Source organism: Coregonus lavaretus (genome assembly GCF_964263955.1).
Source record: "Coregonus lavaretus genome assembly, chromosome: 11".
Lineage (NCBI taxonomy): Eukaryota > Metazoa > Chordata > Actinopteri > Salmoniformes > Salmonidae > Coregonus > Coregonus lavaretus.
Window position 1 is genome coordinate 43,794,604 of NC_139998.1, and position 14,537 is coordinate 43,809,140.

A 14,537-nucleotide genomic window follows, 5' to 3' on the forward strand; every position below is an offset into this window, starting at 1 on the left:
TACCTGATCGGCAGTGTCCTTGTTAGGAAATTATTTATGTATACGGTATTTGAGGGAAATTTGAAATTCAGAATGTTCAGAAACAAGTTTTAATAAGTTATTTATGTTAGAAAAAAATGACAAATATTTCATACTACCATGTGAAAGAAATGTAATAATACCATGCCCAAAATGTAATGGTTCTGCTTTGAACTATAGAAAAGGCACTATATTTTCATACAATTTTTACAAACACCCATTACATGACCACAAAAAGATATTCCATCATTTTTTTTATCTCTGTATCCTTTAACATATAAACAATGCAGTAAGTTGCACAATAAGTTAATGTGTAGGTCTGTAGACAAAACAGAATAGGTCGCACGCTTACAACTCCACAAATTGACAGGACTAACATTACATTTTACATTTTAGTCATTTAGCAGACGCTCTTATCCAGAGCGACTTACAGTTAGTGATTACATATTTAATTTTTTTATACTGGCCCCCCGTGGGAATCTAACCCACAACCCTGGCGTTGCAAACGCCATGCTCTATCAACTGAGCTACATCCCTGCCGGCCATTCCCTCCCCTACCCTGGACGACGCTGGGCCAATTGTGCGCCGCCCATGAGTCTCCCGGTCGCGGCCGGCTGCGACAGAGCCTGGATTTGAACCAGGATCTCTAGTGGCACAGTTAGCACTGCGATGCAGTGCCTTAGACCACTGCACCACTCAGGAGACATCATGAATGGAAGTTGTGCACTGAACCGATATGTGAGGTCCTCTACTTGACCATGAGGTAGGCTTTTGCTTGTGGTGAGAGGCTGAGGGGCGTCAGAATCAAACAACCCTGTACTGTGATCCTCCACAGGTAGATTGACCTTCCCAGTGAAAGACGGGGTGACATACTCTCCTGGCTGTGAGTAATATGACAAGGTGGTGGAGTAAGTCTCTGAGGCAGGGAAGCTTGGCCCAAAGCGCTCTGGGAAGGAGGAGGAATGGCTGAATGAGTGAAGGTCAAATGAGGAGGAGGCCGAGTTGGAGTGGGGAAGCCGAGGTTCGTGGAGATTTAGTTTGAATACCAGTGGTTTGCCCACAGTGACAGTTTGCCTCTCTTGGACCTCCTCATCCAAGTTCGTATATTGATACTGGGCACACAGTGAATGTCAGCTCCTTCTGTAATGAGAACAAGCAAAGGCAGATGTGTCAGAGCTCATAAAAAGAGGATAGTCACATAACTCATATAAACCACAGGCCTACACAGAGAAGGGATTCACAATCACCTTGAGCAAGGTTCTTACAGGGTTGCCTGGGCTCTCACATATCCAATATATTATTTTATTTTGAACTCTGCATTGTTGGAAAAGAGCTCGTAAGTACGTATTTCACGGTAAAGTCTACACCTGTTGTATTTGGCACATGTATAAAATACAATTTGATTTGGACAAATCTGGTAACAATGATATCTGATTTGGATTTCTAATACTAACAATGGTCCCACTGTTTTGGGGCACCCCCGAGAGTCAGTGTGTAAATTGAACCCTGACCTTGAGTCTCTGTAGGCCCTTCAGGCGGGTGTAGAGGCCTGGGAGCTCTGCAGGCAGGAGGATGTCCATTGGCAGTAAACTCCCTGCATCTAGGAGGCTCTCCTGATTACTCATCTTCAGATCCAGATCCAAACCCTGGCATCATAAAGAACACAATAGGAAACAGGAACGAGTATGATTACATGTCTACATGACAGAAACGTATTACTGTGCAATGTTTAATAGAGTCACCATGCCTGATTGTGCTGCAGTGGAATATTGTTGAACATATTAAGACATTTTGACAATGGAGCAGCTAACCTCAGTGAAGTCTTTGAGATGAACAGAGCAGGACACAATGTCCTTGGGCTTCTCCAATATTCGGGTGTAGATGATCATGATGTTGGAGAACTCTGCTGCGAAGCCCAGCTGCACCTTCACGCCACTGTCAAACTGCAGGTTATGACTCTCTGGAAGAACTGGAACAGGCAATGCTTATTGAAGCCGTTATGCAGTGCTTACTTAGCTCTACCAGAACTCATATCAGCTCCAAGAGTGAATGCCTTGGCATTAGCTCAGAGGGATAATGTTATCTTGATTTACACAGATGACCCGGCTTCAAAACCCATTTGGTCACTCCACTAATGTACCTTGATTGAAACATGCATGGTGAATAAGCCAAAGGACTCACCATGTGCTATGGCCCACTGCAGGTTACGTGCTGAAGTGGTCTCTGGGCAGCCAGAGCCCTGGATGCGGTCAGTGAGTCCACGTCGCTCAGACAGATTACTGCGTAACTCTAGAGCCTGCCGCCCTCGTGTGATCTCACACCGACCCATGTCTGTACAGATACATGAACCAAACAGAGAAACTACATTAACATACATTTTTAAAGATTGGTATTCATGACATGTGTCACAATACTTCAAAATACATTTTTTATTTTTATAGCGTATATTCAATGTAATCAGTAATAGTGATACCTTCGGCCACCCTGTCCAGCATGACAGTGACCTTCTCGTCATGCATGACCCTCTGTTTGAGGAAACTGATGAAAATTCCATTGGACACGTCGTCTTTGTTCACCTCAAAGGCCTCTGCATCCACACACCTAGGCATAATCAGAGATTAATATAACACATTCTGTGATATGTGTATTTGAGTGAGAGTTACTTTTAGGCGGCAGAGAAGTAACTCACGTGGCATAACCAAACACTATGTTTGCAGTCACTTTCAGTTGCCCCGGCTGTGGAGGGATGCCGTCGTTCAAGTTTCTAAGACAATATAAGTTTAATACAGATATTAATTTAATTAAACATCATACCAGCAATATCATCATTACATTATCATAGAACCCAATCACATAGTTGATGCTGAAAACTGTACATTTTGCGACACATGTCCAACAGAAAGATATTGAGGCCTGTCTCTCGCTCCTGCATCCACTGTAGCACATCCTGCACCCACAGGCAGTTCTCTGAGGTATAAGAGGCCGGGGCATCAATGGGCACCATGAAACTGTTCCCATAATTCTCATTACCATGACCCGCAAAGTACAGAAGCCCTGGAACATGATGGGAGAGGTGGAACGGGAGAAGCGTGGGCACTATTAGACAGCTGGACAATGCATATCATTCTATAATATTACTATTTAACTACTATGATATCTTATAGTAACTTAACTGACCATAGACTCCACGGTCAAGCAGTAGTAGGAACTCAGTCACAGCACTGTGCGTCTCCTGCTAGTTGAGGTCCAGCAGAGAAACCACCTTGAAGTCCAGCTGGCGCAGCAGGTTGGTCATTTCGTGCACATCTGCCATGGGGGCTCGCAGCGGCCTGTGGTGCAGGTAGTTCATGTTGCCCATCAGAAGGGCCACCTTGTCTGTGGCTATGACAAACAAGAGGAAATCAAGGAATGAGGGTACATAGCAGAAATATGTTATTCAAATGGGACAATCATATACATATACAGTCATTTGTGTTTCTAAAGCTTTTTTTTCTACACTGCATTTCCTTTTAGATGGTTAAATGTTTTATTGCACTTACCATATAATTTACTTATCTGCCTGGCAGGGCTAGGACTGCCAGCTGTAAAATATTGTTTATAATGTTGTTATAAATTAATCACATTACCGGTTGCGGTATGCCGATTAAAAAACAGGTGAGATACTGAATGGAAAAATAGTGAAGGTGGTTAAAATACAGTACTATGATGTTTTTACCATGGTCTACTTCTGCCCAGGAGGCATCAATGGTGGAACCAGGGTCTACAAACACCACAAACAAGGAAGTCAGTCAAAGCAGTGTGTCATGTGCTTTCCTGGACAATCAAAACATATTATTATAACTAGAATTACCAATTCAACCATTTCATGCATGAATCCTCAAAATTAAGACAAAACTAAAAGCGAAACATAGAAAAGAAGTCATCAAAGTCTGACCACAGAACAGAAATAACAGACTGACTTCTGTTACAGACAATACAAACACTACAGATGCACCACTCTCACCTATTATGACATAGACCTGGTTGCTCCACACCTCGTGGTAGAGGTTGAACACTCTGTAGCAAAAGTGTACTGCACCCGTGTCCTGCAGCCGCTGGACGTGGCATACTTTGGCCCTTTTAAAGGCTGAGTTCTCCAAGGTAGCTGGAGACCTTAGCCATTTTGACCACTCTTACATGGTAAACAAATCAGAATTTGCCAGAGTATTCCGCTACCCGTACCAGCGATGCAAGGACATGCGCTATGTGGTGGAAGGGTTTAAGAAGTGTGGCCTCTTCCCTTTTTGACCCTTTTGATCCTGAGAGTCGGGAGCAGCAGTCGGGAGAGGACGTGTTTTTCTCTAGCTCTCTAGCTCTCTAGCTGGAGGTAAGCAAACTTCTCATTTGGTGTTGAGTATAGCTTAACCATGCATTAGATCGTAGGTTGGTAGTTAGTTGTAGTTAGGTATTGTATTTATTATAGGTTAGTATTGTTGTTGTTGTAGGTTTCCGTAGGTTATTGTAGGTTAGTATCGAAGCACGACGCTAGCTAGCTAGCGGGTAGCTACTGGTAACGATTAGCTGTCCCACTGTTAAATGTGCTTCTAGCCAACGTTTAATTTTTGCTGCGTTCTGCGTTATGTAAGGAACTAGACACGGACATGAATCATCTGTTTAGTGTGCTAACACACTCTTGGCAGTTTGTTGTAACCAAGTATTGGTGCTAATTGTGTGTTAATGGATGCTAGCTTGCTAGTCAGCTACGGCGTCATAGCTAGGTATCGTGGGTAGCTACTGTGTCTTGGCAGTGTCTTCCGCCGTGCCGGCTGTAGCACGAAGCGAGCTAATTAGCCGTTTTTTCGAACAGAGTCAGAGTCAACACAGTAGCCATTGTGTGCCGGGTGTAGCACGAAGCTAGCTAGCTAGCCGTTCTTCAAACAAAGCCAACACAGTGGCCATTGCTAGCTACCCAGCACGACCTAGCTACCCAGCACGACCAGCGAACGGTACGGTAGCAGCTAATTACAATATACTTGTCCTAGCTAGCCAATGTTGAATCATTGCTGCGTCATGAAAGGAACTTGACACAGACACGAATGATCTGTTTAGTGTGTTATCACACTATTGGTGGTTTGCTGTGACCAAGTGTTTGTGCTTGGCTGTGTGTTACTGGATGCTGGCATGCTGGTTAGCTAGTTAACACACTATTGGTGGTTTGTTGTGAGTATTTGTGCTTAACTGTGTGTTAAACTGTGTGTTATTGGATGCTAGCATGCTAGTCAGCTATGGTGTCATAGTTGGCTAGCTGAATAAAGTGGGTTTGAGTTTATTCCTTTAAACATTGAACAACTGTTCAGTGAAACAATTTTAGTTTCTGAGGTAGAAGTTTTTGGTGAGGGAGGCCCCCCTCTCTCCTCTCCCAGATGCTTAGCTCATTTCATTCCGATCTCCTCTGCATTTTTGTAGCCATTTGCTACAGCCTGTCAACTATGCCTCTGCCTATCCCTGTTCTCTCGTCTCTGCACAGGCTACACAAACAACGCACAACATCGCGCGGCTGCTGCCTCTCCAACCTGGTGGTCCCTGCTCGCACCCCTCACCTGGAGTTCCAGGTCGCAGGCAGCCTCTGGAACTGCCGTTCTGCTGCCAACAAAGCTGACTTCATCCCAGCCTATGCCAACCTCCAGTCCCTCGACTTCCTGGCGCTGACGGAAACATGGATCACCACTGAAAACACGGCTACTCCTACTGCTCTCTCCTCGTCTGACCATGTGTTCTCGCATACCCCGAGAGCATCTGGTCAGAGGGGTGGTGGTACAGGAATCCTCATCTCTCCCAAGTGGACATTCTCAATTTTTCCCCTAACCCATCTGTCTATCTCCTCATTTGAATTCCATGCTGTCACAGTCACTAACCCATTTAAGCTTAATATCCTTGTCATCTATCGCCCTCCAGGTTCCCTTGGAGAGTTCATCAACGAGCTTGACGCCTTGATAAGTTCCTTTCCTGAGGATGGCTCACCCCTCACAGTTTTGGGGGATTTCAACCTCCCTATGTCCACGTTTGACTCATTTCTCTCTGCCTCCTTCTTTCCACTCCTCTCCTCTTTTGACCTCACCCTCTCACCGTCCCCCCCTACTCACAAGGCAGGCAATACGCTTGACCTCATCTTCACTAGATGCTGCTCCTCTACTAATCTCACTGCAACTCCCCTCCAAGTCTCCGACCACTACTTTGTTTCCTTTTCTCTCTCGCTCTCCTCCCACACTACTCACTCTGCCCCTACACAGATGGTAATGCGCCGCCGCAACCTTCGCTCTCTCTCTCCCACTACTCTCTCCTCTTCCATCCTATCATCTTTTCCCTCTGCTCAATCCTTCTCCCTCCAATCTCCTGATTCTGCCTCCTCAACCCTCCTCTCCTCCCTTTCTGCATCCTTTGACTCTCTGTGTCCCCTATCCTCCCGGCCGGCTCGGTCCTCCCCCCCAGCTCCGTGGCTTGATGACTCACTGCGAGCTCACAGAACAGAGCTCCGGGCAGCGGAGCGGAAATGGAAGAAAACTAAACTCCCTACCGACCTGGCATCTTTTCACTCCCTCCTCTCTACATTTTCTTCATCTGTTTCTGCTGCTAAGGCCACCTTCTACCACTCTAAATTCCAAGCATCTGCCTCTAACCCTAGGAAGCTCTTTGCCACATTTTCCTCCCTCCTGAATCCTCCTCCCCCCCCCCCCCCACCTCCTCTCTCTCTGTGGATGACTTCGTCAACCACTTTGAAAAGAAGGTTGACGACATCCGATCCTCGTTTGTTAAGTCTAATAACACTGCTGGTCCTGCTCACACTGCCCTACCCTATGCTTTGACTTCTTTCTCCCCTCTCTCTCCAGATAAAATCCTGCGACTTGTGACTGCAGGCCGCCCAACAACCTGCCCGCTTGACCCCATCCCCTCCTCCCTTCTCCAGACCATCTCCGGTGACCTTCTCCCCTACCTCACCTCGCTGATCAACTCATCCTTGACCGCTGGCCATGTCCCTTCCGTCTTCAAGAGAGCGAGAGTTGCTCCCCTCCTCAAAAAACCAACACTCGACCCCACTGATGTCAACAACTACAGACCAGTATCCCTTCTTTCTTTTCTTTCCAAAACTATTGAGCGTGCCGTCTTTAGCCAACTCTCTTGCTATCTCTCTCAGAATGACCTTCTTGATCCAAACCAATCAGGTTTCAGGACTGGTCATTCAACTGAGACTGCTCTTCTCTGTGTCACGGAGACTCTCCGCACTGCTAAAGCTAACTCTCTCTCCTCTGCTCTTGTCCTTCTAGACCTGTCTGCTGCCTTTGATACTGTGAACCATCAGATCCTCCTCTCCACCCTCTCCGAGATGGGCATCTCCGGCGCGGCTCACTCCTGGATTGCGTCCTACCTGACCGGTCGCTCCTACCAAGTGGCGTGGCGGGAAGCTGTCTCCGCACCACGTGCTCTCACCACTGGTGTCCCCCAGGGATCGGTTCTGGGCCCTCTCCTTTTCTCCCTATACACCAAGTCACTTGGCTCTGTCATATCCTCACATGGTCTCTCCTATCATTGCTACGCTGACGATACACAACTAATCTTCTCCTTTCCCCCTTCTGATAACCAGGTGGCGAATCGCATCTCTGCATGTCTGGCAGACATATCAGTATGGATGACGGATCACCACCTCAAGCTGAACCCTGGCAAGACGGAGCTGCTCTTCCTCCCGGGGAAGGACTGCCCGTTCCATGATCTCGCCATCACGGTTGACAACTCCGCTGTGTCCTCCTCCCAGAGTGCGAAGAGCCTAGGCGTGACCCTGGACAACACCCTGTCGTTCTCCGCCAACATCAAGGCGGTGACCCGCTCCTGCAGGTTCATGCTCTACAACATTCGGAGAGTGCGACCCTGCCTTACACAGGAAGCGGCGCAGGTCCTGGTCCAGGCACTTGTCATCTCCCGTCTGGACTACTGCAACTCGCTGTTGGCTGGGCTCCCTGCCTGTGCCATTAAACCCCTACAACTCATCCAGAATGCCGCAGCCCGTCTGGTGTTCAACCTTCCCAAGTTCTCTCACGTCACCCCCCTCCTCCGCACACTCCACTGGCTTCCAGTTGAAGCTCGCATCCGCTACAAGACCATGGTGCTTGCCTATGGAGCAGTGAGGGGAACGGCACCTCTGTACCTTCAGGCTCTGATCAGTCCCTACACCCAAACGAGGACATTGCGTTCATCCACCTCTGGCCTGCTGGCTCCCCTTCCTCTGCGGAAGCACAGCTCCCGCTCAGCCCAGTCAAAACTGTTCGCTGCTCTGGCACCCCAATGGTGGAACAAGCTCCCTCACGACGCCAGGACAGCGGAGTCACTCACCACCTTCCGGAGACATTTGAAACCCCACCTCTTTAAGGAATACCTGGGATAGGATAAAGTATTCCTTCTAACCCCCCCCCCCCAAATTGTAAAGTGGTTATCCCACTGGCTATAGGGTGAACGCACCAATTTGTGAGTCGCTCTGGCTAAGAGCGTCTGCTAAATGACGTTAATGTGCCCTTGAGCAAGGCACTTAACCCTAATTGCTCCTGTAAGTCGCTCTGGTTAAGAGCGTCTGCTAAATGACTAAAATGTAAATGTAAAAAATGTACTGTCCTCTATCTGCTGTGGTCACACACAGGATCTGCAGACAAAACAGGACACATACAGTACCAACTCCAAACATGACAATCACATACAGCCAAAACACAGACACATACAGTTCCAAGATGGCTGATAGAATGGGACCTATACTTTTTAAACATAGTAATCATATATTCAGGGGACCCATAACTGCACTGACCCTCAGGGTGCTTTTCTTGCCCATCAGCATTGGTTGTTTGCTATGATACCACTGGTACTGAGGAGAAGGGTTGGTCTCAGCAAAGCAGTCCAGACACAGGGAGTCCCCTTCGGCTACTGCCTGGGGCCCGGGGCTGACAAACAATACGCACTCCACTCACTGAGGGGGGGGAAGAAGCTGCTACTGACACCTGAAACACAGCCATGATTAGGACACAAGGAATCAGGGGTGAAAGTAGATGTAATTTCTTCCCAGTCTGGGGACCTCCTATGTGTGCTTAAAAATATATACAGTTGAAGTCGGAAGTTTACATACACCTTAGCCAAATACATTTAAACTCAGTTTTTCACAATTCCTGACATTTAATCCTAGTACAAAATTCCCTGTCTTAGGTCAGTTAGGATCACCACTTTATTTTAAGAATGTGAAATGTCAGGATAATAGTAGAGAGAATGATTTATTTCAGCTTTTATTTCTTTCATCACATTTCCAGTGGGTCAGAAGTTTACATACACTCAATTAGTATTTGGTAGCATTGCCTTCCATTGGGTCAAACGTTTCGGGTAGCCTTCCACAAGCTTCCCACAATAAGTTGGGTGAATTTTCGCCCATTCCTCCTGACAGAGCTGGTGTAACTGAGTCAGGTTTGTAGGACTCCTTGCTCGCACACGCTTTTTCAGTTTTGTCCACAAATGTTCTGTAGAATTGAGGTCAGGGATTTGTGATGGCCACTCCAATACCTTGAATTTGTTGTCCTTAAGCCATTTTGCCACAACTTTGGAAGTATGCTTGGGGTCATTGTCCATTTGGAAGACCCATTTGCGACCAAGCTTTAACTTCCTGACTGATGTCTTGAGATGTTGCTTCAATATATCCATATAATTTTCCTTCCTCATGATGCCATCTATTTTGTGAAGTGCACCAGTCCCTCCTGCAGCAAAGCACCCCCACAGCATGATGCTGCCACCCCTGTGCTTCACGGTTGGGATGGTGTTCTTCGCCTTGCAAGCAACCACCCTTTTTCCTCCAAACATAACGATGGTCATTATGGGCAAACAGTTCTATTTTTGTTTCATCAGACCAGAGGACAACCCAACCCAACTGCTGTAGCCTATTTATCCGAATGTACACACTTGAGTGAGTGACTGAAAGCGCATCCATTTACTTGCGTTCTTTTCAGATGCTTCCGGAATAACCTGCGATGAATTTCTTCGTCCACGTAAACTACTATATGTTTATCTCAAAACATACGAACCCCTGCTTTACCGATTCCGACGATGTTTTCGATTAGACAAGTAGTTCAATACTTTACAGTGGAGGAACAGACAGACCGAACGCTCTCTACTAGTTCAGAAATCTCTATCAATAATACATTTCGGAAGTAGCCTACAGTAGTTTGCCAATCTCGTCTGTGTGAATAATATTCTCTCAATTAGGTTAACAATGCGTTGCTTTTCATTTCACATCGTGTCCTCTTTTTGTGTTATCCCTTGTATTTGCATGAAAGCAACCATGTTCCCCCTTAGGTTTAGCCTACTTTCACATTCTCTATCTGTGCCAATAGAATCACACCTTCAGGGGGAAATATACAGTATATCTAAGAATGCATTTAGACAGATAGCCCAATTTTGATCTTTTTCAATAATTTGTATTTTGACCAATAAGATCAGCTTTGGAAAAGAGCTCCTGAGAAAATATCTGATGTGATTGGTCAAAAGACCAATTAGTGGAAAGAATATAAGAATTGGGCTCCATTGTGAACTCAGCCAGAGAGAAGCTAGGAATGATCAGTAAACTCAACCACACGTTGCAGATTAATCAAAATAATAATTTAAAGAATAATCTAAACAGACACAGTCATTGAATTTAGAATTATGTTTATTCACCATTGATACACAAACCCTTGCATGACATAAGTAAACCTCAAAGGGTATTTATTTAGGTGTTCTCTCTCTGATAAGTGACAAGAATAAACAAAGCCTTCATTTTTCTGAAAGTCTCTAGCACCGCCATGCATAGATCATAGAGTATTCCAGATGCCATCTGCAAGGTGTGAATCAAAACTCCTACTCTCACATAACATGTGAAAATTGAATGTGTGTTATTTTTCAAAGAAGCCTACACATGATAACATTTGAGAAAATAAATCAAAAGGCAAAAGTTGAGATTGATTCAAAGTCCAGGTCATTCTTTTTGACTTCACTTACGACAAATAAAAGTTCTCGAGGTGATTGGTGATTCCTTTTCAGCAGAAAGATGACATACAGGCTGGGAGTATTGAGTTAGTCAGGTTACAGCTATGCTGTAGTGTCTGGTGTACAGAGAACACAGTTCTGCAGAGAGCAGCTGATCACTGAGGGGCTCTCTCTCGCTGCTCTGGGTCCTACAGCTTCTTCCCTTTGTGTAACCTGTTAAAACGCAACATGTGCTCCTTCCTCAGGACCTTCCAGTACTCACGGCTATCTGGCTCCAGCTCATGGATATTCTTAGGGGGACCCAGCTGCAACTGGAACAGCCTGGGAGGCAAGAGAGGCAGCAACTTGGTGTCAATTAAATTGTTCATATGAAATGCTTTGTAATTATTAATTAATAACACATAACATGACATGTTTATAACAAAAGCTGCTATTCATGGACATGAAGTAGAGCATTAATAAAATATCCCAGAAAAACATAACTGATCTCCAGCTCTCTTCTCAAGGTAGTACCACATTTGAGCACTTACCACTCTGGGTATTCCTCGGGAGGTTTCAGTGCCGGGTCGTCTCCTTGCTTAAAAATGTTGACTCCGACAGCGTGAGAGGTGAGCTTCACAGGGTCCTTACACACCTCCGGACCCTTCAGCACATCTTTCACCATGCCCTTGCCCTTCCCTTTGGCAGCTGGGAGAGAGAAAGTAAGTTGGGATGAAAACAGGTTATGACTCATTCAATACTTCGGAACGGCTTTCACTGGTCTTATTACAAAACATGGAACGATGAGTTAGAGAATATGAACAAGATCGGTCTTCTGCTTTGTACTAGTCTGCATCTCTCCCCAGTGTTTTTATAATAATAATAATAATATGCCATTTAGCAGACGCTTTTATCCAAAGCGACTTACAGTCATGCGTGCATACATTTTTGTGTATGGGTGGTCCCGGGGATCGAACCCACTACCTTGGCGTTACAAGCGCCGTGCTCTACCAGCTGAGCTACAGAGGACCAATTGTTTCCATTTATAGATTTTAAAAAAGCCTTACAATCATTTACATTTATTAAATGATTAATTTATCTGGAAATGCAATAGCATATATTAAACATCATTGGCTCAAGATATTGTCCTGAATGCTATGTGGTAAGGCAACACTCAGGTTTAATCTAAAGATCCAGTGCCTTGAGATAAACTTCACAATTAGAGATAATATTGACAGGCAAGGCAGATGCTATGATTCAGTGGGTGGGTGTGAACGACCTATTTTGATTGCACGTGAATTCACACAAGAAGTTATGACAGGAACTGTGGCACATAGCAAGTAGCTAGCTATAATTATTCATACTGTAATCAAATAAATAACATTGCTCACCATGCCTGTAATTTACCTGTTCCTGGGTTCATCACCCAGTTATCTTTTCTAATGGTAACTAGCTAGCTAGATACATTTTCTAGTAAACATATTATCCTCCGCACCATTTTATTGTGGGGGGGGGGGGGTGGGTTTACAGAAGCCATTTACTTACCAACTTTCTTTGCATATCCACACGTCGGAATTCTATACAACAGGTTACTCATACAAAATCCCACAGGTGTATTGGTCGCAAAGCATTTAATTCTCATTGTAGAACAGAATAATCCGTACCCTGCCATCCTTACTTGTGGTAGGGGTTAACACAACTGGCCACCATGCATGTGTTTGACATTCATAATCGCCACTTCCGGGTTACTTCTTCTTCTAAGGAAAACCGAGCGGATCAGCAGTCGCTGAATTTCAATTGCACGTTACTGCCACCTGCTAGGAGGAATGCATGCGATCAATGTGCGGCAGCAAAGTACCATTCGTGAAACTCATCTGCATTTTTTCAGCGGGAGAGGAAGATTTCCATAACAACAGGTTGACACAGAAATCCGGTGGAGGTGGTTAAGAAACACTGGGCTGTGACTGGAGCAGAGATGGATGGAAAGGTAGGGGGGTTAGGAGTTGAGGAGGACGGGATGAAGTGTAGTGGTGGAGTGGAAAAGGGTGGATGTATAGTAAAAGTAAAGGTTAAGAAGAAAAGTAAGCCTGAGGAGCCTTTGCAGGTCTTGTCAGAGGAGAGTAGTGATGAGGGAGGTTCGGTTCGCAGTGTTGTACTGAGAGAAGTGGAGTTCAAGGTGTTGGTGAAATGTAAGGATCAAGGTGGAGTCACGGCGGTCGGTGAGAGTCAGATCACGTTGACTAGGGATTTGGAGAGTAAAGTAGGAGAGGTTGTGTCTGCTAAAGTTCTTCGTGATGGAAGTTTGGTGGTGGTGTGTTCCAAACAAGGTAAAGACAGATTCAGGTTGGATATTCGCGTGTAGTTTTCCTTACGTCCACCAACAGCAGTTAGGGACCATCAACATAGTGACAAATCTAATTTTTCGAATTCCAATAGCTCTTTAACCATTACTCCTACATCTTTCAAAACTGGTTCTAGCTAACCCGATGGCAGAGACACATATTGCACACATTTTTTAGTTGCTTTACATCTCGCACTATTTAAAATGTGTTATTAAAAATGTTTAACCAAAGGGTGTGCAATATACAAGGGTAGTCAGTGGACATTCTGAACCTTGTTTGAGGCCAGTAGGTCACATGACCAAGGAGCTATTGAAATGTGAAAGTTTGAAAAATTAATGTACAATCGTGTGAGATGAAAATTGACAAACTAAAGGGTGTGCAATTTGTAAGCCCACTGAGTGTACATTCTGAACCTTGTTTGAGGCCAGTAGGTCACATGACCAATGAGCTATTGAAATGTGAAAGTTTGACAAATTAATGTGCAATCGTGTGAGATGAAAATGGACAAACTAAAGGGTGTGCAATGTGTAGGCCCTCTGAGTGTACATTCTGAACCTTGTTTGAAGCCAGTAGGTCACATGACCAAGGAGCTATTGAAATGTGAAAGTTTGAAAAATTCATATAAAATCGTGTGAGATGAAAATGGACAAACTAAAGGATGTGCAATTTGTAGGCCCACTGAGTGTACATTCTGAACCTTGATTGAGATCAGTAGGTCACATGACCAAGGAGCTATTGAAATGTAAATAAAAAATTTTTAATGTACAATCGTGTGAGATGAAAATGGACAAACTAAAGGGTGTGCAATGTGTAGGCCCACTGAGTGTACATTCTGAACATTGTTTGAGGCCAGTAGGTCACATGATCAAGGAGCTATTGAAATGTAAAAGTTTGAAAAATGCATATAAAATCGTGTGAGATGAAAATGGACAAACTAAAGGATGTGTAATTTGTAGGCCCACTGAGTGTACATTCTGAACCTTGATTGAGATCAGTAGGTCACATGACCAAGGAGCTATTGAAATTTACATTTAAAAAAGTAATGTACAATCTTGTGAGATGAAAATGGACAAACTAAAGGGTGTGCAATATAGAAGGGTAGTCAGTGGACATTCTACACCTTGGTTGAGGTCAGTAGGTTACATGACCAAGGAGCTATTAAAATTCAAATGTAAAAAA

The 14,537-nt window shown here is 44.8% G+C and overlaps 1 protein-coding gene and 1 pseudogene across 2 annotated transcripts; both read right to left on the reverse strand.

The window, feature by feature from the left end:
• Positions 1–157: 157 nt before the first annotated feature.
• Positions 158–10,855, reverse strand: LOC311137552 (mucosa-associated lymphoid tissue lymphoma translocation protein 1 homolog; annotated as a pseudogene). The gene is made up of 14 exons (XR_014615462.1): positions 10,850–10,855; positions 8,843–8,992; positions 8,652–8,683; positions 4,022–4,074; positions 3,734–3,778; positions 3,558–3,599; positions 3,196–3,399; positions 2,895–3,072; positions 2,708–2,782; positions 2,492–2,619; positions 2,200–2,349; positions 1,830–1,987; positions 1,530–1,664; positions 158–1,158 (listed from the first exon to the last, which is right to left on the reverse strand). The product of XR_014615462.1 is annotated as a mucosa-associated lymphoid tissue lymphoma translocation protein 1 homolog (transcript).
• LOC311137199 (large ribosomal subunit protein mL54-like) lies at positions 10,703–12,753 on the reverse strand. The gene is made up of 3 exons (XM_084171559.1): positions 12,562–12,753; positions 11,568–11,724; positions 10,703–11,358 (listed from the first exon to the last, which is right to left on the reverse strand). The coding sequence occupies exons 1-3, from the start codon at positions 12,686–12,688 to the stop codon at positions 11,226–11,228; spliced, it is 417 nt and encodes a 138-aa protein (XP_084027685.1). The 5' UTR covers positions 12,689–12,753; the 3' UTR covers positions 10,703–11,225.
• Between the last annotated feature and the right edge of the window lie 1,784 nt (positions 12,754–14,537).